This window comes from Mustela lutreola, chromosome 3 (assembly GCF_030435805.1).
Source record: "Mustela lutreola isolate mMusLut2 chromosome 3, mMusLut2.pri, whole genome shotgun sequence".
NCBI classification, from domain to species: domain Eukaryota; kingdom Metazoa; phylum Chordata; class Mammalia; order Carnivora; family Mustelidae; genus Mustela; species Mustela lutreola.
Genome location: NC_081292.1, coordinates 44114839 through 44136009, shown reverse-complemented (window position 1 = coordinate 44136009; position 21171 = coordinate 44114839). Strand labels below are relative to the sequence as shown.

Here is a 21171-nt window from a genome sequence, read left to right as displayed (position 1 = left end):
CTCTCCTGAATTTCCTGTTGGCTCATCCTTACTTGCAAAACTGATGCCTGACCAGGGGCACTGGGCCACTCAACCGTCACACTTCCGGGGACAGAGGAATATGGAGAATCTTGTGAGTAACCTAATTTGGATCATTTGAAATTTCTAAGGTTTCTGCTGTGCACAAAGGTGGAAAGTGCAGATTGTGTATAATACCCAGGGGGACGTCAATGGTTTAATCTAGTTTTACATTTTTCAATTTATGCTTTTTTATAGTCAGGCTATTATTTCCTCATAGTTGTTTCTTTCTTCTTTCTTTTCTTTTTTTCTTTCCTTTCCCTCCCTCCCTCTTTCCTTCCTTCCTTCCTTCCTTCCTTCCTTCCTTCCTTCCCACTCTCGATTCCTTCCTTTCCCTTTCTCCCATCCATCATAGAACTGAATTTCCCTCTCAGACCTGTAAAGAACGATGCCGGCAACTGAACTGCTGTGACAAGTAGAAGGCTCAAGAACACTATTTCAGGGGCGCCTGGGTGGCTCAGTGGGTTAAAGTCTCTGCCTTCGGCTCGGGTCGTGGTCCCAGGGTCCTGGGATCGAGCCCCGCATCAGGCTCTCCGCTCAGTGGGGAGCCTGCTTCCTCCTCTCTCTCTGCCTGCCTCTCTGCCTACTTGTGATCTCTCTCTCTGTCAAATAAAAAAATAAGAATCTTAAAAAAAAATACTATTTCATAACAAATTTCATTCCCCAAATCCATGGCACTTTATAGTTTTCCCTTATTTGTGATATTATTATTCCCTTTCTGGCATAAAGAATATTTTTCCCCTGATCTGAAAAATGGGAGTCAGCCATTGACCAAAGTTAAGGCTGTGACTCAGATGAAGAGCATGAGGCTGAATGAATCCCTCCCTTTCACTAAATGTGCTAATACTACGGACGGAAGGGGAAACAAGGAACTGAAGCTCTGAAATGCCCAAGCTGGGTGTCAAAGATGATTGCTACTTTGTTTCATCCCAGTGTTTCTCTTCATCCCTGAGAACAAAATTGTCTCCTTCCTAGTTTAGATGGTGCTGAGAATGGTCTTTCCTAGCCCTACCTGGAAAAAAATATATCCTTTCTGGTTCTCACAGTTGGAAATTCTTTTTCCAGAAACCAAAACACTTTCTCCTGATTACCTTAAGTTTCTCCAGGTCTGTACTCACCTACAATTCTCCAGAAAAACTCTTGCATACAAATGAGGCTCAAAGAAGAAAGTCGAATGACTACAATTAAAATTCCCCAAATGTAAAGAGCCCTGCGACACATGGACTTAAATCCACAGGAAGATCCACCTTGTACATTGGCATTGCACCGTACAGTTGAAAACCACTTTTGAATACATTCTGCGGCCTGGGAACCTGAGGCCCAAAGAATAAGTAACTCTTACAGGAAATGACCTGCCGAAAGTTTGCAGATACACAGCTGAGGTTTGATTCACCCAGGCCTTTGGAATGCAAATCAAACACATTCCCCAAAGTGCCACACTCTGGCCATTTTGGATTACTTCCTAGAGCCTGTTTCAGCGGGAATAATGTTAGCAGGGTACTCCACTCCTGAAAGCGGACATAAGTTGGTGCAAGAAGCTGGAGCACTGAAGACAAGGTATCATGGTGTGCCATGTAACTGTCTATATCGCTTAGTGGCCTCAGAACTGGGGGCGAGGTACTTAACCCCTTAAGCGACAGTATCTATAACCAGGATGATGTAATTGCACAGTTGTTTAGGAAAACGTCAGTGCCTAGCACAGGGCCTGATGTTCAGGAGGTCCTGATGTTCAGGAGGTCCTGATGTTCAGGAGGTCCTGAATCAAATGGCAGAATGTAATGACCCTTGGCACTAGCTGGAAGAAAATGACAATCTCAATCCTTGCGGGTGCGATCTTTAGAATTAGAAAGCCTGTGGCCTCCTGCCTCTCCCCACAGGCACTGACAGCTGCATAGCAAAAAGTATCAGGGGGCGCCTGGGTGGCTCAGAGGGTTAAGCCTCTGCCTTCAGCCCAGGTCATGATCTCAGGGTCCTGGGATTGAGCCCCACCCATCATCATCATCATCATCATCATCATCATCATCATCATCATCATCATCGGGCTCTCTGCTCAGCAGGGAGCCTGCTTCCTCCTCTCTCTCTGCCTGCCTCTCTGCCTACTAGTGATCTCTCTGTCAAATGAATAAATAAAATCTTAAAAAAAAAAAATCAACTTACTTCCATCAGTGACTACTTTTTCTGTACCTTCCCTGTTCTCAGACCTTTGAAAGACTTGCCAGTATTGACCATTTCCTCATTCCTCCTTTCTGAGTTCCCCCTGTTCAAATTCCCTCTTAACTTTTGTGTTGAGATACTCAAATTCTGTTGTTACACTGTAACCTCTTTTTTCTGTTTATTCATTTCCCGCTAAATATTTGGCAGGAGGGGGTGCCTGGGTGGCTCAGTCAGTTAAGCGGCTGCCTTTGGCTCGGGTCACAATCCCAGGGTCCTGGGATGGGGTTCCACATCCAGCTCCCTACTCAGCGGGGAGCCTGCTTCTCCCTCTTGTCTGCCACTCCCCTGCTTGTGCTCTGACAAATAAAATCTTTAAAACAACAACAACAACGAGTCTTTGAAAATAATAAACAAACAAACAAACAAATAAATAAATGTGGCAGGAGGGGGAAGCTGGCCTAAAGAAAAGAAAATCTTTTCCTTCCCCCCACTCTCCCTTGTCAGCCCTCCTCATGGTTTCAAGTACCAGCTGCAACAAAATGACACGCCAACCTGTTTCTCCAGCCTTTATTTCCTTCCTGAGCTACATTGTGGAACTCCATCCATCATGATGCTCCTGTCACCCAAGTCAGTATTCCCTAAACCTGCCTCTGTGGTGTCGTCTGCTTCAGTCACTGGCAATAGTCAAGTTCAAGACTTTTATCATCTTACTAGAAGCTCCTCTTTCTTTGCCCCCTGCAATGACTCAGGGCCAATCCTCACAGATCTTGGCTCCATGGTCTCTCTTCCCAGCTTTCCAAGCTCATAGTTACTATGCAAGTTCCTTCCCTGCCCTTCCTAGTAGAATAGCTTCTTAACTGGTTTTCTATTTCTCTCTCTTATACACCCTGTTCACTTGGAAGGTTATAAAATACTTCTACTCATCTGCGTGTCTCAACAACCTTACAGACTGAGACACAGAAACATTACCCTGGTTTTACAGATATGAAACCCAAAGCTCCAAGAGGTGAGCCACTCTAGACCATTCCAGGTCCAGTGCTCCATCGACTATACCGTGAACATCTATGGATGCAGACAGCTGGCCGTTTAATATGAAAACAACAAAAAATCTTATTGTAACACAGAATCACAACAGCTTATGCTCTGAGAGCTACAAATTGTTCTGGGGATCAGGGGGTCTGACAGGATCATGGGGGCCTTATAGAAACCATGATGCGAGGTTCCTGGGCTATAACTGTGTGGTAACTGATTCTAAAGTCTCCACTGAGGTCAGGTTTCTGTGGTTTGGGACATATGGCACAGAGTCCACTCGGAGTGGTTCCATTAATTAAAGAAGGAGTAAAGAAGATGAAACCCCCCCAGATGAAACATGCTCACACTGTCAGGCTTAGCAGGTTCTGGAAATATAAAGCTTAAAGATTTGATCAGTGTTTCTCTTTAAATGCAATAAAATTGTCCAACTTCAATGGAAACTGTGCAGTTCTACACCTCTACAGGAATAATAAATAAAGGCCGTTTTAATCTGGGCGGCAGGGGGGCAGAGGGAGACTGATACCAATTTGGTGGCTTAAACCTCAGAACTATTAATACTACAATTATTTACTCTTTGTTTTCTGCCCATTTGCAGTCATTCACTTTGATCCCCTAAGCTAGTACTGGTTATGGGTATCAAAGAAGAGTTACAGCAGGTTCTTGGGAAATAGGCCCAATCTGACAATGTTCATTGGGAAAAACTATACAAGGATGAGAACCAAATATGAACATGAAAAAATAAAAAAACTAAGATGAACAGATTTGGCAAATTCCTTTTTTTTTTTTTAAATTTATGCTAATGCTGGCAGTATATTCTAGGTTTATACATTAATACACTGTAAGAGAGAGGAGAGAAAGCACAGAAAATACCATACATTTTTTAAAGGTTTTATTTGAGAGAAGAGAGCATGAGCAAGGGGAGGGAGCAGCAGACTTCCTGCTGAGCAGGGAGCACGATGATGTAGGGGTCCCAATTGATCCCAGGACCTTGGGACCATGACCTGAGCCTAAGGCAGACACTTAACTGACTGAGCCACCCAGGAGCCCCCAGAAAGTATCATATTGCTTAGATGTCTGTCCCAAGTCCAGCATCATTCTACCAGAATAACAATGACTAGTCTATGAACCCAAGTTAGAGAACTAGTTAGGAATAATCTGAAGGAAGTCCAATGAGGAAGTAGATACACTGATATACAACCAGGGAAAAAAAAAAAAAAAGAAAGAAAGAAAATTCCCCTACTGCCATGTGGCTATTAAGAAGGTGGCCTCAGAGGCAGACAGCCGGGGCTGAGGGCCAGCTCACACTTACTGCTGAGACTCTGAGTAGAGAGGCCTACCGGCCCGAAACTCAGCTTTCCTCGGCTGCATAACGAGGACAAGAGCACCGTCTACACTATCTCGGCTCCCAGGAAGAGTCTACCATGCCTGGCAGAGTTAAACATTCACCGCAGGTCTGTTGGTCTTGCCTCAGGCCACACAAACTTCCTGCCACCCCCACCAACCATGCTGGGCATGAATTTCTGTGTGCCGGGGGCAGCCTGCTGTACGGGACTGACCGGTCCTGGCGAGAGCACCCCCTTTTCCTCTGCGACGAGTCCCTGTCTAGATGATAAACCACATGGCCCCCACAACAGATGACACTTGTGTCTATTCGTTCTGGACTCTACACATTCCTCTTGCTCTTCTCTGCAGTTCAAGGTTTTCAACTCCAGTCTCCTCCTGGAATTTTTCCACTGCCTACTTTTCAGAACCACTGGTTTTCCTAAGCGGAATGGGCATTAGTAGGTCCATTTTCCATGTGTAAAAACAGGTAGAAAGAGGAAGGTTAAATTCAGAAATCCCAGAAATAATCCTGGGTGCCGGCCCCTAACACAAACTGCTCAGAAGAAACTACCAGATCGAAAGATCTGGTCTTCAGATGCAGAAACTCAGACTGTCCTGAAGTCCCTAACAGAGGGAAACATAGTATTTTGTACATTTATATTCCCTACATATGCCTTTTTGAATATTCAGATGAGATCAGGTATGATCTAAGTGAGAGATGGGTACATGTCTAGAATGGGAGGGGGCTTCAAAGTAAGGGAGAAAAAGACCGGGTTCAGTCAGAAATACAGTGTATCTGGAGATGCAGGACTGTGGTAAATAGGAGCAGATAATGAAGTCTTGCATTACAGCCCTCAAAACACTCTGAATTAAAATGCAGTGTCAAAAAAAATCCTCAGAACACTGTGTGTCAGCTCTACTTCAACAAAAAACAAACAGACAAAAAAACTTTGAAACACCCCTATGAGGTAAGCAAATAACATCTCATTCCTTCAGAAGAAATAAAGGCTCACAGAAGGGAAAGAATTCACCCCAGGACACCGGACAGGGTAACTGAGAGGGAACCAGGATTCAGGTCCTCCTCTTAAATTCCTTCTACCCCATGCAACTGCCTGGGAGCTTTGCTAGCAAAAGATGGCCATCAAATCTCCTGAGCGTGGCCCTGTAAATGGTGTGGCTTTATAACTCATCGTACAAACCAGAACTCTCCAGAATAAAGGGGACCACTCTGTTAATACAAGGGACAACAGGAGTAAACCAGGACTGCGTCATTCAAACTGGGAGGTATGGTCACCCTGTACCCTGCCTTTGTAGTCTACTAACCTGATTTTCACATTGAACAGTACAAACTATTTAAGACTTTGTGCTATTTACTTTTTAGGTTCACAGAGGGGAACTGTCTAGTTGGATTCAGTCACTGACTGAGCTTCTTACAGTGTTTTAACCTGTGTTGTTTATGCACCCAAAAAATGAAGGTTACCTGTTCTACCAACTTTCTCCCCCAGAGGAAAAACACACACCCTGGGCAGATCAAAGCCAGTGAGTTTCTGAAGACTGTTCAAATAGGATCACCTGACATGTGTGTCTCCAACCCCTCTGACTGGACACCCTCCTCTTCCGTGATAGCCCCCGTGTGATAATATCCTGTCCATTTTATCTCACGGGTTCCCAGCCAACGGTTACAATGGATACAATTTCCTCCAACCCCAGTGCCTCCAACCATCTTCATCCCCATCTGTCTCCTGAAACAGATTGGTCCCTCCTTTTCGCTTCCTCTAATCTCTCTCCACTCTGCAGCCTGAATGAGCCGTCCCAAACCTTCACGAGCCACATAGCCCTCCTGCTCTCAAAGCCTGACACGGCTTCTTTCTCCATCTTTTCTCTTCCTCCTGCACAGAGGTACTGACGTGCTCCTTTCCCAAGAAAGCAGTGCTGAAGCGGTGAGGCTGGAGGGAAAGGAGCGCAGCTGCTGACCAGTTCCTGACCAGTTCCTGACTCTTATAATTTAGTGATATGCCTCCTCTATGCACTGTATCCTACATAACAGCACAGGTACCCTCAGTGTCTAGCAACCTCCCCGACACAGAATAAAGCTCAAAACTTTGCTGTTGAAAGAATAAATGAATATGTGGGTATGAGTAATGTAGAGTTGTAGTATTGAATCACAAACTGCCCTGGGCAGGTCACAAACATGACTTTTTTTTTTTTTTTTTTTTTTTTGAGGAATGCCCATTAATCTCATAGTACAGTTTTTAAATCAATGATTCCTACATTTAATGGGAATTTTTTTTTCAACCAATTACTATGGCAGTGAGACTGCCTATGTATTTTTTCTAAAGAACAAAGAACAATTTGTCAAATTTCTACAGCACAGGTGGGTCTTATCTGGGGGTTGAGCAGCTAAAATTCAAGAAAACCCCTGGAACAGAAGAGAGTCCTGAGAAGTTCCTGGGCTCTCTTCTCTGCTGGGCCAAGCAGTCCTGGCCTAAGAGATGCCCACCCTGGGGCCAACCATGGGGAAGGCTGGAATAAGGAGTTAGACCCTAGTTCAAGGAAATCAAAGTTGTTCTGCTTCTGTCCCAGAGGGGCCTATGGAGCTTTGTGGACCTGAGGTGACTTACAAGCATCACTGCTGGGGTGACTTTTATCAGGTCATTTCTATGAAAAGGCATATTATTCCACAATGAGAGGAAAAAATAGACTAAAAAAAAATAATATGTTGGATTCAAAGTTTTGCCCTCACTTCTAAGTTAAAAGTAAAGAATCCCTGTAGGGGAAAATAAAAAAGCATTTACCTATAAATTTGGGCATAAGATAGAGCTGACTAAACTTACTACCACCAGGCACTCTGACTATTCCCAGACCCTGTCATTCCTCAGAAGAAGTCCAACATTAATTTAGGGCTAGTGGATTAACTTCTCCATCAAGTCCTTGGTCAAACCACTTTTATAGTATATTTGTGTGTGGACTTATGTCCAAGTCTGGAGGAGTCTCAGCTTCATTCCAATGAAATCTCTTCTACCTTTTGCTCTCCTAGCCTCAGGAAAATGTTTACATTGCTTTTGAAGAAAAGGAACTCAATTATTGGCGGGATCAAGTCCCCCACACTGACTCTAAGTCTTACAAGAGGTAATGCAGTTTAAAGAAATCAGACTTAAGTTGCCTCTCAGATGATCTGCATCCAAAAATGACTGTAATGATCCTCACTTCAATAGCGCTAAGTCCTAGTGTCAAGATCTTGGATTTTTCTGGATGGATGTCAGGAATAAAGATACAAAGCATTTAGCTCCTGAAGGAATACAGCATGCTATTTCCCAGATACAAAGACTTAGTTTTTCAATCTCTTCCTAAACATTCATTTGGTGGATATTTTGTAGTGGCCACTACAAAATATTTTTGTAGTGGCCACTACAAAATATCCACACCATACAGAACAGCCCCAAAGTGTTCTTGTGTAAGTGATGTTTTTAGTGAAGGCAACTACTGTGTTTCATGGTATTACTAACTTAAATGGAGTAGGACAAATTCTCTCCAAAGGATGTTAATAGAAATTAAAACAACAACAACAACAGCAACAACAACAAAACACAAAACAAGGTCCTTAAATATTTTAGCCACAAGATGCCAATAAAATCGAATTTATGTCTAGCTTAATTCAACAATGGAAAAGTCAGCAGTTAAAGAGTAGATAAACTTCCCTTTGTCCCTCTTTTCCTGAGAAACTTTCAAATGTTGAAAATCAATTCCTTTTGTCCCCTTGTTATTCATCTGCTACACATTAAATAGAAACTCTGGGCATTGAGTGATTCCCGCAGGGTCTTTCATCTACAGAGAAGCCTGGTACAAATTAAATTCTTACTCTCCCTCACAAATTATAGATATGTATTGTAGTAGGCCAGTGGACGCTTTTGCTAGTTCAGCTTGGTGAGACTAGCTAACTATAGTCCTTTATCTGAAGTTACCCTGGGGTGGGGGGTGACTGTGGGGCCACATTAATTAATTCATGCAAAGTATTACCACGTTGTTCTGACTTTCCAGGCTCTATTTTAAAAAGCATTCTGGTAAGTACCGTGTTTTAGTTACTTCCTAGATCCTTGAGCCATTTGGGTTATGGGTATGTATTTTAATATACTCAGGTAATACCAAATAATATTACCTCCAGTGGCGATGTGATCTATGAAATGACGGGCATAATGGTTATTATAAAATAACATGGAAAAACAGATTGTGTGGTGGATCTCTTAGAAAGGTTGAACTGATGCAGACGCCGTTTTCCTACTGGAATTTAGGCCCCATAATGAAGGGAGTGGCTGCGATGCCAGCCCCACAGTAGGACTTTGGAGAGCATGTCTGCACAGGGCGTCCCTATGGAACCCCTTCTACAGAAAACCACACACAGACGCTGACAGAGGCACGTGCACACAGCCGAGTCCGGAGCCCTAAACAGTGCGAGGAAGTTGTGAGCATTTCCCTTTCATCTGTTATCCACCAAAGACGTTAAAAACCCTTCTTGGCAGAGTTGTCCTTTTGGGTCATTAATAAAGACATCTGCTCAAGGTCTTCATGGATTCCACAAGTGCCAGGACTCCTCCCAAATTATTCTAATTTCCACCCCCACCCCCGAGATGGGTTTGTCTACAATCCAATACCCACTTTTATTGGGGACCTCCTGGACTCCAAACCGAGAACCCGCGTTACGGAAACGATCTGCTTGCCACGCAAGCTCCCACCAGCACCTCACCTCGCTCGAATCCTCCTGCTGATTGATGACGGCCAGCGCGTCCTCCGCCGCCTGCCGCTTGGCCTCCGCCACCGTGCGCTCCATCTTGGCACGCTCGGTCGTGATCATGTCATGGGCTTTCCGCTCGGCCTCCGACACCGCCTTCTGCAGCTCGGTCATCGCCTGGCGCTTCACCTCGTTGACCGCCTCCTCTGTGTGCCAGGAAGGCCGCACCGGACAAGAGAACATTTCCCTGTTAGCGCAGGACCTTGGCCACTGACCGCCGTTAAACACAATTCTAGAGAAGGGGCGTGACTCTCATCGCAATTATTGGGCAGTTCTCCTGGCTGCCTAAAAAACGAGCAGCTTTCTGAAATTCATTTAGGAAAACAAAGGGTGAGTTTGAGTTTTTTTTTTTTTTTTCTTTAACTTGCGTTGTCTGGGAGTATTTTTTAAACTACTACTGCATCACTACAACTTTTCTATCAAACTAGTACCTCCAGAAATGATTAGGAAACCAGACTTCAGTAGCTAAAGGACGAATACCACTACCAGAAATCTGCCTAGAATAATTCAGACACGTTGAGGCGGTTTGCTACAAGGCTATAGGTTAATATGCACATAGGGAGTCCATGTTCAAAAGCTTTCAAAAGAAAAGAGGAAGGGGATGGATTTTACACATATACACATCTAAGGGCTAACAATTGTTTTGCTGGTGAAACACAGCACAATAGTGAAACACACAGCAGTATAGTGAAGGTAATTCACACGGCAATTATGTCAATGTAGACCTTGCAAAGAAAAATCCAGGATGAAACAGATGATCTGGCTTTTCTTTTTCCTAAGTCATTTCCCGAGTCATGTGGACTGATGCCCTTAACGGGCTAGCTAGATGGTAGGGTTCTGTAAAAATCATTTTCTCATTTCCCAGTTTTAAGCCATTGCCCATCGACTCCATCAAATATATCCACAGCTTTACATAACCAACTGTTGCACTAGACAAATGTAATTGAATCATACCAGAGGCCAAAACAATCAGGCCTGCCTACAGACCTGCAAGGTGTCAAATCAGCTCTTTATTTTTGGCTGTGGAAAGGGTGCAAAGATTTGACTAATGTACAATATGAGATTGACAAGTAAAACAAGTAATTTCCATTTAAAAAAATTAACTGTTCTAATTAACAAGGGAAAATATCCTCCCCCTAAATTAGTTTATCTAATTTTCATCTTTATTCAAAGCAAAATGACAATGATTAATTGAAAATTTAATAAGCAGTAATTATTAACTTGGCAAACCTAGTACCAATTAACACTCTATTAAAACTAATTATGACATGTTTCATTCAAGTGTTTGCACTTAATTGTTTCACCCACTTAAAAAGCACCTTAATTAAATGTTCTGTTTAATTAAAAACATAGATTCCTAATAAAAAAATGTTTTACTGTAGATTAAAAATGTAAGAGATGCAAATATTCCTAAGGTTTTTTAAACTTCAGTGGTTTGTTTCACACATCTAGAGCCCTGGTCTGGAGGACCATCGAAAGCTCTCCACTTGTAATTAGCCGGCATGACTTCTGTAGCCCAGGTCACTTCAGTCACAGTATTTCTGAACTTCTTTCTTTTGTAATGACTGTCTGCTAGGTTTTACACACTAAACTATAAGGGAAAGATCCAGACCAGAAATATTAACCAAAATACGTTAAGCCTTTGTTGGTTGCTCTAAGATATGCCTTTTAAAACCTGGATAGAAACAGCACTGCACAGAGCTTGTAGGTCTTCACCAGGAGGCGAAAGGATGCCTTTATTACCCTATCATAAACGACCAGGGGCACCAGGGAAGTACTGCCCTTCTAACTAGACAGCCAGGGTCTAATTTAGTTTGAATATTCAAGGTGAATTAAAATTCTATCTAAGTGGTAATAGAGGACAATAATTTTTGCTTACGATCAAAGCTGTAGCTTGACTAATTGTGTATGCAAATCAGGCAATTTATATTTAAATTATGCATTCCTATTCTAATCCCACAGGCATATACAGATCAGCAGAGAGTTGGTAGGACATTTGCAAGGTGCTTGAATATTTATTACCAACTGCAAACATTCACTGATCATTTGAAAAAGAAATACACTGAAGAAAACATTCGGTTGTGATTTGAAAACCATCTTTACGTTAGATTTTTTTCCTCAGTTTTATGAAGACTTTTCATACCTTTATGGTGTGTTCTTTTACTTTTGCTGTTGCTTTTAAAAATACTAATTTTAGGGGGAAACTGATGAGGCCTTCAACATTGGTTAGGACCCAAAATATTTTAAAATGTGTATTGTTACACTGTTATACTCTTAATGGGGTAACATGCAGAATTTGAATGGGGTCTGTGAATTACATACTATTAATGTCCTGATTTTGGTGACTGTACTATAGTTATTTAAGCAAGAGGATGTCCTTGTTCCTAGGAAATACACACTAAAATGTTTAGGGTAAAAGGGAATTACATCTGCACCTTACTCTCAAGTGGTTGGGGGAAAATATGTGTAACAGAGAAAGAAAGGGAGGGAAGGAAAGAGGAATAGAAAGATATTAAAGCAAATACAGTAAAATAGGGAAAACTGGATAAAAAGAATACAGCAATTTTTATACCATTTTTTGCAACTTTTCTGCAGGTTTGAAATCATTTCAAAATAAAATGGTGCTAACGGTTGTATGACATACATTCATGCACAGGACATACTTTTTGCAATTATAATTTCCTATGAAAAAGGATGCACTGGTTACACTACATTGAATTTTGAGAGCTCTACTCCTTTGATATTTTTCAAATGCTTTAAACTTTCTTTTATTTACTTATCTTTTACAACAAAGGTAATGTATAATACTTTGATGGCAAAGACATACTTTATAGGTTTTCTTCAAAAAAAAATTTTGCCCACAGCAGATTTTAGAATCTTGGGGGAAAAAGCTCTCCAATAATAACAAGCCGATGTCACATTCTGCCCTTGGTGTTTTTATCTTGCTGGATGCCCTGACTCTCAACACTAGAAATGCTTTTTAATAAGCCTATAAAGATAAATATTAAAAGCAGTTATTAAAGATTTCCAGATAAAACTGTCACCTGTACTTAAGGGATTTAATATACTCCTCAATATGAGCATCTATCCATAGAAAACTGTCCCAAAACTGTTTTTGTGTAGCAGATGAGGGATACTGTTGTGAGAATAACACAAATACACAAAAGTAATTGACTCCGCTTCCAAGTCCTATTTTAGACTGAAATCCTAAGACAGAAATAGGCGCATCTAAAAAATGTTCTGGGCATCATTTGTTTGCTAAGGTTAAATGCTTCTTAGAGTCCACAGACCCAACAGAAGCAAGCATTGTTCTTTCTCTCCTCGTGTTGCCCTCACAATGTCAAGTATACCCAGAATTAGTTTCAGAAACCCATAAAACAGTGATGAAAAATAAGAGTGGACTCAATAGATTACAACATGTCAAATTTTTAAAGAACCTGATTAAGTGGCAAATATACAGTGCCGTTTTGAATCTGCTTCCAATTGCTTACCACTTATGGGAGGACTTCCTTTGTGCAGAGCTATTCAAGTTGACTTTACAACAAAGGTGGTACGTTCAGAAAAATCTGCTCTCGCTTAATAGCAGTCAAACAAAGACTTGAGCAGATAATAGCACAGCAAAAGAATTTGGATTACACAAGGCTTTCCTGTCAATTTTTCTTTATGAACTATCAAGGGTTTAACTTAAATACACATAAATAAGGGAGATGCAGAGAAAGACTCTCTCCCGCAACAGAAAATGTCATCCTTCTGCTGTCCCAAATGACCATTCTTTGTGTCTCTTACTAGAATAAGTTGCACTGACAGCTTAAGAATGGGGAAGAAAAAGTGCTCAGAAGGAAGATGTAGCAATTCTTTTTCCAGATAGGTGACACCTGGCACATTTTAACAGCTGGAGAGTAGCCCGTGACCCAGGAAGAAATCTTAGAGGTGATGCTGTGAATCTGGTAAGAGTATGCAGCTGAGCAACAGACATAGCATTTAAGCTGAATATGCTATCTGATGGGCATACTGGACATTCAAGAGAGCCTTCTGGTTCTCAATCGAAGCTACCAGGTCTAGCATACTATCAGATTTGGAAACTTCTTGTCACTCTTACAAAGGTTTTCCTTTAAAAATCCGTAAAAACACTTGATAAGAGTCAAATGATCAGAGCATCAGCCAAGTTGCAAAGAACTATGGACATGGCTGGGTCAAATCACAACCTCAAAAGACACTTTCCCTTCACTATGTCTCCTACACCCATCCAATCCTTTGCAGAAAGAGCATTTTCCAGTTTTTCCAGTCAAACTATTTTAATAGTTGGAATTTAGAGCAGCTCAAAGCTACAGTATGTGTCTGTCATATCATCTTTAACTCTTGAAACAGGTTATATGTTTTCTCTCATGAGTCAGTTTTCACAAGGTTTTGGCTTAACTTTTCTAAGAGTTGGTGTTCCCCCAACATTCTGCCAGATCTGAACCCTCTGAAGCCAGTGTGACACCGGGAACTTTAAATGAGCCCCAGAATGGAGACCAGTATCTCTTAAGGAAAATCTGACACTGTACATAGGAGGGAGGAATAGAAGTTTAGCATAACTTGGTCATTTAATTTAGGAAACAATTTAGTTCAGTATTAATTAGCACAGGAGATCAATTTTATATACTGGTTGTAGTCATAAAATCTGGAAGTTTAGTTCCTCAACAAGTCAACTAGTTTTGTTAGGATTTTTTTTAAAAGAATTTCAGAGATGTGCCAATTGAATCTCCATTTTTAAAAATCAGGAGAAAAGACTGACGTGTGCAATTTAATTTCTAAAACATCAGATTTGTTTCTTCATTAAGAGTAAACTGCATGCAAGCTGAGACCTCTTATGCCAGCTTTCATCCCAAAACCATGACAGCACCTGAAAAACAGGGGTTTAAAACAGAAACGTTGCCAGACGGTCAATTACGTGGCACTAGCAGATGCTCCTAAAATGAAAACTATTTCATGTTCTAATCAGGCCTGGTGAAAGAATATTAATTAGGACTTAACATTTTTGGCTTGTGGGTGGGGGGGGCTGTTTTGTTTTTGTTGTTGTTCGCAGGAAAGGCCCTCCTTGTCGCTCCTCACATCACTGCATGAACAACTGTGCACAGCTGCCAGAACACTAGACTCGTGTTTTTCAACAGTTCTTACCAGCTTTCTTCCAGATCTCCTCTGGCACGTATCCAGAAGCAGGCCTGTGAAGGAATTCCCGATGCGCATCTAGGAAAGGGATGCAAAGCGGGTGGGGAAAAGGAAGAAAGCACCATAAGCATGTTATGTCACTACACGGAATAGAAGCAAGCCATGCCCGTTCTCTTGGCTGCTCTACAAAAACATAATTTTGAAAGGCGGAGCGTTTCACTTGAGAAAATAAACACAAATAGCAAGGCCAGTCATCAGAGCTCAAGGAAAACAGAAGGTCATTGGTCTAAATGCCTTGTATGCTCAAAATTAAACAACTTCAATGATCACATTATACAATATGATGTCTGGGAGCACTGGTCCCAGAACCCTCTCACTCTGGGAATTTCTATAGGCATGCTTTATTTTGTTAGGGAAAATGAATTATATTTGGTAGTTTTCTTTTCAAGAGTCAGATTGGTAGTTAAAAAATCAAATCTTAGGCTAATATAATTTTCACATAGCTCTGATTCCAAGAAATAGTGAGCCTTACTCCATAGCCAACCAGTTCGCACAATGACCTCTTAAAAATCTCGCCGAGCACTAAACATTTCCACACAAATTGGATCATATGGATTGGACATGGGTGGAAGGAAGACAGACTCATTAGAATGGATTCAGAGATATTCAGGTAACAAAACAGGATTAGTACATGCTTTCTAAAACAAAATGACGTTTCACTTTAAATGAAACGCTGGGCTTATTCTTGTCAAATTTTAAAAGTTTGAGAAAACAGATCATAATAAGCTGATGTAGGAATGCTAACCTCCAAAATAACATGATTGTGGAAATGATAGGATACCTTTTGCATTTTTCTAGGTATCACAGAAAATAAACTGAAAATGTCTTCCATAGTTAAAATATGTACTACGCATCTTCCCTATTGAATTTTCAATGAAAGCCTATATATTTAGAGGTTTGGGGGCAAGAAAAAAAAATTTAATTTTTATAAAGACAACAATCATTCAACCTCTGATAAGTTTCAAGTAATTAAAATTTTCCCAACATTTTAAGAAATGTCAAGTACCAGAATACAGAGTATGGAAAACAGAGAAAAGCACACTCAATTTAGCTAAGTAGACATCATTTTACATTTGAATGCCTTAAATAGGTTTGAATGTTTTGATTCCTTGTAGGGTACATTGATTACCAGTGGCTCAAGCTGAAGATTTCCCCAACTATTCTGAATTAGCAAAAGCTTATTATAGCTTAATGAAGGGCATCTGGAAACTCTGTATTATCTTTGCAATGTTTTTTAAATCTGTAATTATTCCAAATATACAAATTCTTAAAACTTTATAATTTCATGATTACGTGATAATCAGATGCACTTGAAATATCCATTCTCATGGCTATTCTCATGCACACATTGAATTCTATAAGGAAAATGATGAAAACCAAAATATTTTTATTTAAGTAATTTTCATTCATAAAACAGCTAGATAAAACTGGAGCACACACAACTTCAAGAAAATGTGATATGGCTAATTAGATTCATCAGGATTACCTTCCACACCACTATTTCCAGAAGAAATAAAGAAAGTATAATCAAGTTCACATTCCATAAGACACAATGAAACAGAGAGAAACCTATGGCAGCTTTTAAAGACAGTTTTTTATGAACAGATTTTGGCTTAAAGTGTAAGAATTGATATATAAAGAAAAATCACATCTTCTCCAAAGTAGCAAAAGAAAAAAAAGTTTTTTCCATTTATTGGATTAAGAAAAGATCAACAGCTTAGTAAAAATTATTTATAATGGCCAATCATTATTACAGGCAATGGGAAAAGTAATGTTAAGTTATCCAAAGGCCAAGCATGAAAGAAATTAATTACCGCCCCAGAGAGCTTAGGCAGAAGAGACTTCATTCAGCCCAGTGAAGTTGAATCTTAGCTTTGCCACCTACTAGTCAGGTGACATTGCTCAGGTTAGTTTTTCCATGTCTCCGTCTCCACATCTGTAAAGTGGGACACGGGTACAACATTCGAGTGCACTGCTGTGGAGACTGAAAGAGGTACTTCCTATTACATGCTCAGCTTGGCACACCCCAAACTCTCATTAGACATTAGATGCTATTACCCTCGTTACTGTTAACACCATTATGACTTAGTAGGCTGTCCAGTAAGAATGGATACTTACTTCCTCATGAATAATTAAGGTGGAAAAAAGCACCTTAAAGTTTCTTCTCCTAGCATTTAAATTCACATAGCACAAAACTTAAAAAGAAACGAAAGGAAAAAGGAAAAACAAACCCAAAAAACCTCTCAAGAGATTTGGATTAAGCAATATTCAACAGTAATTTTTTATTCCCTGAGTATAGGTCACTTGGGGATAGAAGTTATTTCCATAGTTAGTAATTCTGTCTTAGTCCTTACTGGGAAGTCCTCAAATTTCTTACATGTTACTTGTATAAATTTTATTTAAAACTCTAAATGTTTATAGTCTCCAAAATTAATCAAACATGATGTTTAAGCCTTAATCAGGCACCCACCTTCCCAGGCATTGTACAGTAGAGATTGTGAGGGTCCATATACCACACTGGACAGTTACGCAATATTTCGAGTTGGCTATATATCCCTAAAATTCTCAGTGACATGTAGACTCAAACTGCACCTGACCTTGAAACCAACAGAAACACCAAAGCCAATAATCCAGTAAAACTTTTCTTTATCCCAGACTACCTTCTGAAAGAATTTCTTTTTGAAATAAGAGAGGAATCCAAAGGCAAGAAATTTTTATAAAATAAACAGATTCACATATATATGTAAATGTATAAGAAGGGAGAAATCAGATGTACTCCTCAGCATCTACTTTGGATACACTGATGAATAAAATCGCTACAGAAACCAAATGCCTAATAAATATGCTATCTTCTCTTCTGTTGAAGTAGTAGCAATAACAATGTCTTTATAGGCAATGCTGAGTTTAAAAAAAAAAAGTCCTTACGTTGCTCTATACTACAAGAGACAACTTCCCTCTTGGGACCTCCTTAATTTAGAATATTGACTGCTCTAGGGCACCTGGGTGGCTCAGTGGGTTAAGCCTCTGCTTTCAGCTCAGGTCATGATCTCAGGGTCCTGGGATCCAGGGAGGCCCACATCGGGCTTTCTGCGCCATAAGGGAGACTGTTTCTCCCTCTCTCTGCCTGCCTCTCTGCCTACTTGTAATCTCTCTCTCTCTGTCAAATAAGTAAATAAACTTTTTTTTTTTTTTTTTAAAGAGTTTATTTATTTGACAGACAGAGATCACAAGTAGGCAGAGAGGCAGGCCGGGGTTGGGGGTGGGGAAGCAGGTTCCCTGCTGAGCAGAGAGCCTGATGTGGGGATCCGATCCCAGGACCCTGGGATCATGACCTGAGCCAAAAGCAGAGGTTTTAACCCACTGAGCAACCAGGTGCCCCTAAACTCTTCTAAAAAATTAAAAAATATATATATATTGACTGCTCTAGACAAACCTATGTAAAACACCTTATGTTTGTAAGGCCCAGATTTTAAAGAAGCAATTTTTTTATTCACCATTAAATCTTGACCACCTATAAAACATCAGTTGCTATAAAATGGATAGCTGTATTAAAATGCAGTCACAGAAACAAAGACAAAAGAGCCTATAGGAGATGGTTTAAAATGTGAAACATATACATACATAACTACTGAAAGACTGCAAAATTACAGGAAAGTCCTAAATTGAGTTCTGGCTTTCTTTGGGACACAAATTGTTTGGGGGCGAGAAGAGAAGAGGAGGACCCTCCAGAAGGAGAACACATCTATGAAGAGAGGGACTGCGTCAAGGTGTAGGAGTAGTTCTAAGAGATGGAGAACAGAAAAAGCAATCTATGATGTAGGAGATGGAAGATAACACTACACTTACGACAGAATGGAGACCATTGGCCACTAGAAACAGCAAAGGGCTGCCATCAGTATATATGAAGGGATGAGCTGATAGCCTGTGGAGAACCAATGGGACCTCATCTGACCCAGAACAGCAAGGCTGAAAGCTTGGCAGCACCTACGTATGGCCTTTATCCTGTAGTGGGCAGAATGAAGCTGAGATCATGATACTATCTATCACAAAACCACCAAAAGAAAGGACAGGTTAAGTGGGTTCATCTTTATAAATGTTAGTTATTATTTTTAAGGATATAATGAATTCAGAAACTTCAATATTTTGTTTCAGAGGCCCAAACCAAACCTAGAAGCTAGAACTGCTGTAGGATTTTTTAACAATAAAAGTACTGGGGCACCTGGGTGGCTCAGTGGGTTAATGCCTCTGCCTTTGGCTCAGGTCATGATCCCGGGGTCCTGGGATCGAGCCCCACATCGGGCTCTTTGCTCGGCAGGGAGCCTGCTTCCCTTCCTCTCTCTGCCTACCTCTCTGCCTACTTGTCAAATAAATAAATAAAATCTTTAAAAAAATAAAAAATAAAAGTACCTAGTGCTCTAGGAGGCAATCAGCTCTTCTTGGTTTTAAAAGATGGCTATATTTAACTATTACTCCCTTCTTTTTAAACCCAATATACTTAAATACGGTGGGCACTTAGAAACTCAGATGAATGCTCTTGAAATGAATTTCATGATGTGATTTAAAGAAATCGATACAAGTATATAGAACTCTAAACTTTTACATGCAGATATACTCTGAATAATGTTTGTGGTTTTTATAAACTGATAGTAGACAGGATATATTTCTTTGGCTGGGAGCAAACCATTTTTCCATAGCCTTGTATTATGAAGTAGGGTCCTAAAGGTACAGCAAATTTATTGTGTTTAAGACAGAATTCCCCTTTCCTAGTTTTTCTGCCTGTTAAAGTAGCCACCTAAAAATTACTGTTTTGAAGAATTTTCAGAATGAAAAAAGTACTTAAGAATTTACTCTAATTTTATAATCTTGGATACAAAGAAGCTGGCTTCATATATCAGTCCTTTTAAGTTCTTTTTCAGATTACATATTAGAAGTAATAATAACAGCTATTACTTTTATCACATCTACTATGGGTCAGGCACTGTCCCATATGATTTATACCAATTAACTCATTTAACACAGAAACATCTATAAAGTATGTATTATCACCATTCCCATTTTATAGATAAGGAAACGGAGGCACAGAGAATTACTTGCCAAAGGTGACAAAACTAGGGAGAAGAGAAACGAGGGGTTCAAACCCAGACGATCTGTGCTTTTAACCTTCACGCTGGATTTCCTGAGGTTTTAGACAGTAATGAGAAATTCTATAATTCAATTATATGACAATCATAAAGCTTGCTGGCCAGTGGAATTTTAAAATACCAATTTCCCCACCAATCTACCTGAAGCAGGGGTGGTATTAATTGGCCAAACTCAGAAGTCCTAAGCTCCTTTATGAATGGTTAACTCGACTTCTCATTCCATTTAAAACAAACAAAAAGCCTCTTTCTGAAACTCTTACCAAAAACATCATGAAAGTATTTTCAAAATTTCATACATTCTCATCACAATATCCAAACATTCAAAAAAGGTGTGTGTGTGGGGGGGGGTGCATTCCTATTTCAAAGAGTTATGTCCAGTCTCTGACATTAGTCCATTACTGGATACTTCTTTTAACTCTAACAGTATAAAGAATTTCTTGAGAAATACAGAAGGAAAGCACACAAATACAAGATAAACTATAGGAAAATTCTAGAATAGTACACAGCCAGTAAAAAGAAAGTAATCTAAAGGAAATAAAATGTCAGGAGCCAAGAGAGAGTGATATGAACAGCATACTGAGAGAAAAGGGGAATGGAGACAAAGGAGGAGAAAGGCAGCGGCACAGAGGCCCAAACCAATGCTCAGGCCCATGAAACGCTAACCAGCAGCTCCCCACCTATATGTACAAAAGCAATTCTACTTCAGTGACACTATGTATCAATTCTGATGGCATGAGCCTCTCTTGGGTGAAATTTACAACGTAACAAAACTCAAATGTACAAAGAACAAGTCATACTTTGAAAGTAGAGACAATTGTTTTAAAAATTAACTTTCTAACTTAGTACTATAAGATCTGGACGTTTTCCTGGAAAGTGAGTAATAACAATAAAAATAAAAATCTATGAGCTCAAGGAAAAAATCTAATATTTTGAAGAGTCCTTCACGATACCAACCTGTTTTTGAGTTGAAACAACATTATGGGCTTAGTGTGTACTCCATTTTAAAAATTGCTCAAGAGGCTGTTCAAAATAGCCTTCATTTAATATCTAGGGAAAACTCTCCAAAACTCAATTAGTAATAGATTAGTCATGTTCTCTTACTAATCCCTCACACTGACTTAACACTACGGATAGATTTCAAAAGTGACAGGGGGAGTGAAGTTTAACAAGCACAACAGAGTGGTCATGGAGGTTATGTTCTCCTCTGTCCAGTCCCCAAATGCAATTTAAAAATTCTCAGAGAAGGGGCACCTGGATGGCTCAGTGGGTTAAAGCCTCTGCCTTTGGCTCAGGTCATGATCCCAGGGTCCTGGGATTCAGCCCCACATCGGGCTCTTTGCTCAGCGGGGAGCCTGCTTCCTCCTCTCTCTCTCTGCCTGCCTCTCCGCCTACTTGTGATTTCTGTCTGTCAAATAAATAAATAAAAATTAAAAAAAAAATTCTCAGAGAATGTGGATGTGTGTGTGT

At 40.3% G+C, this 21171-nt stretch overlaps 1 protein-coding gene across 1 annotated transcript in view; it reads right to left on the bottom strand.

The window, feature by feature from the left end:
- The window catches only part of RUNX1T1 (RUNX1 partner transcriptional co-repressor 1), a 131621-nt gene that overhangs the window by 6748 nt on the left and 103702 nt on the right, over positions 1–21171 (bottom strand). The window contains 2 exon segments of the mRNA XM_059166052.1: positions 9308–9498; positions 14513–14581. Coding sequence (XP_059022035.1) covers positions 9308–9498; positions 14513–14581 — 260 coding nt within the window.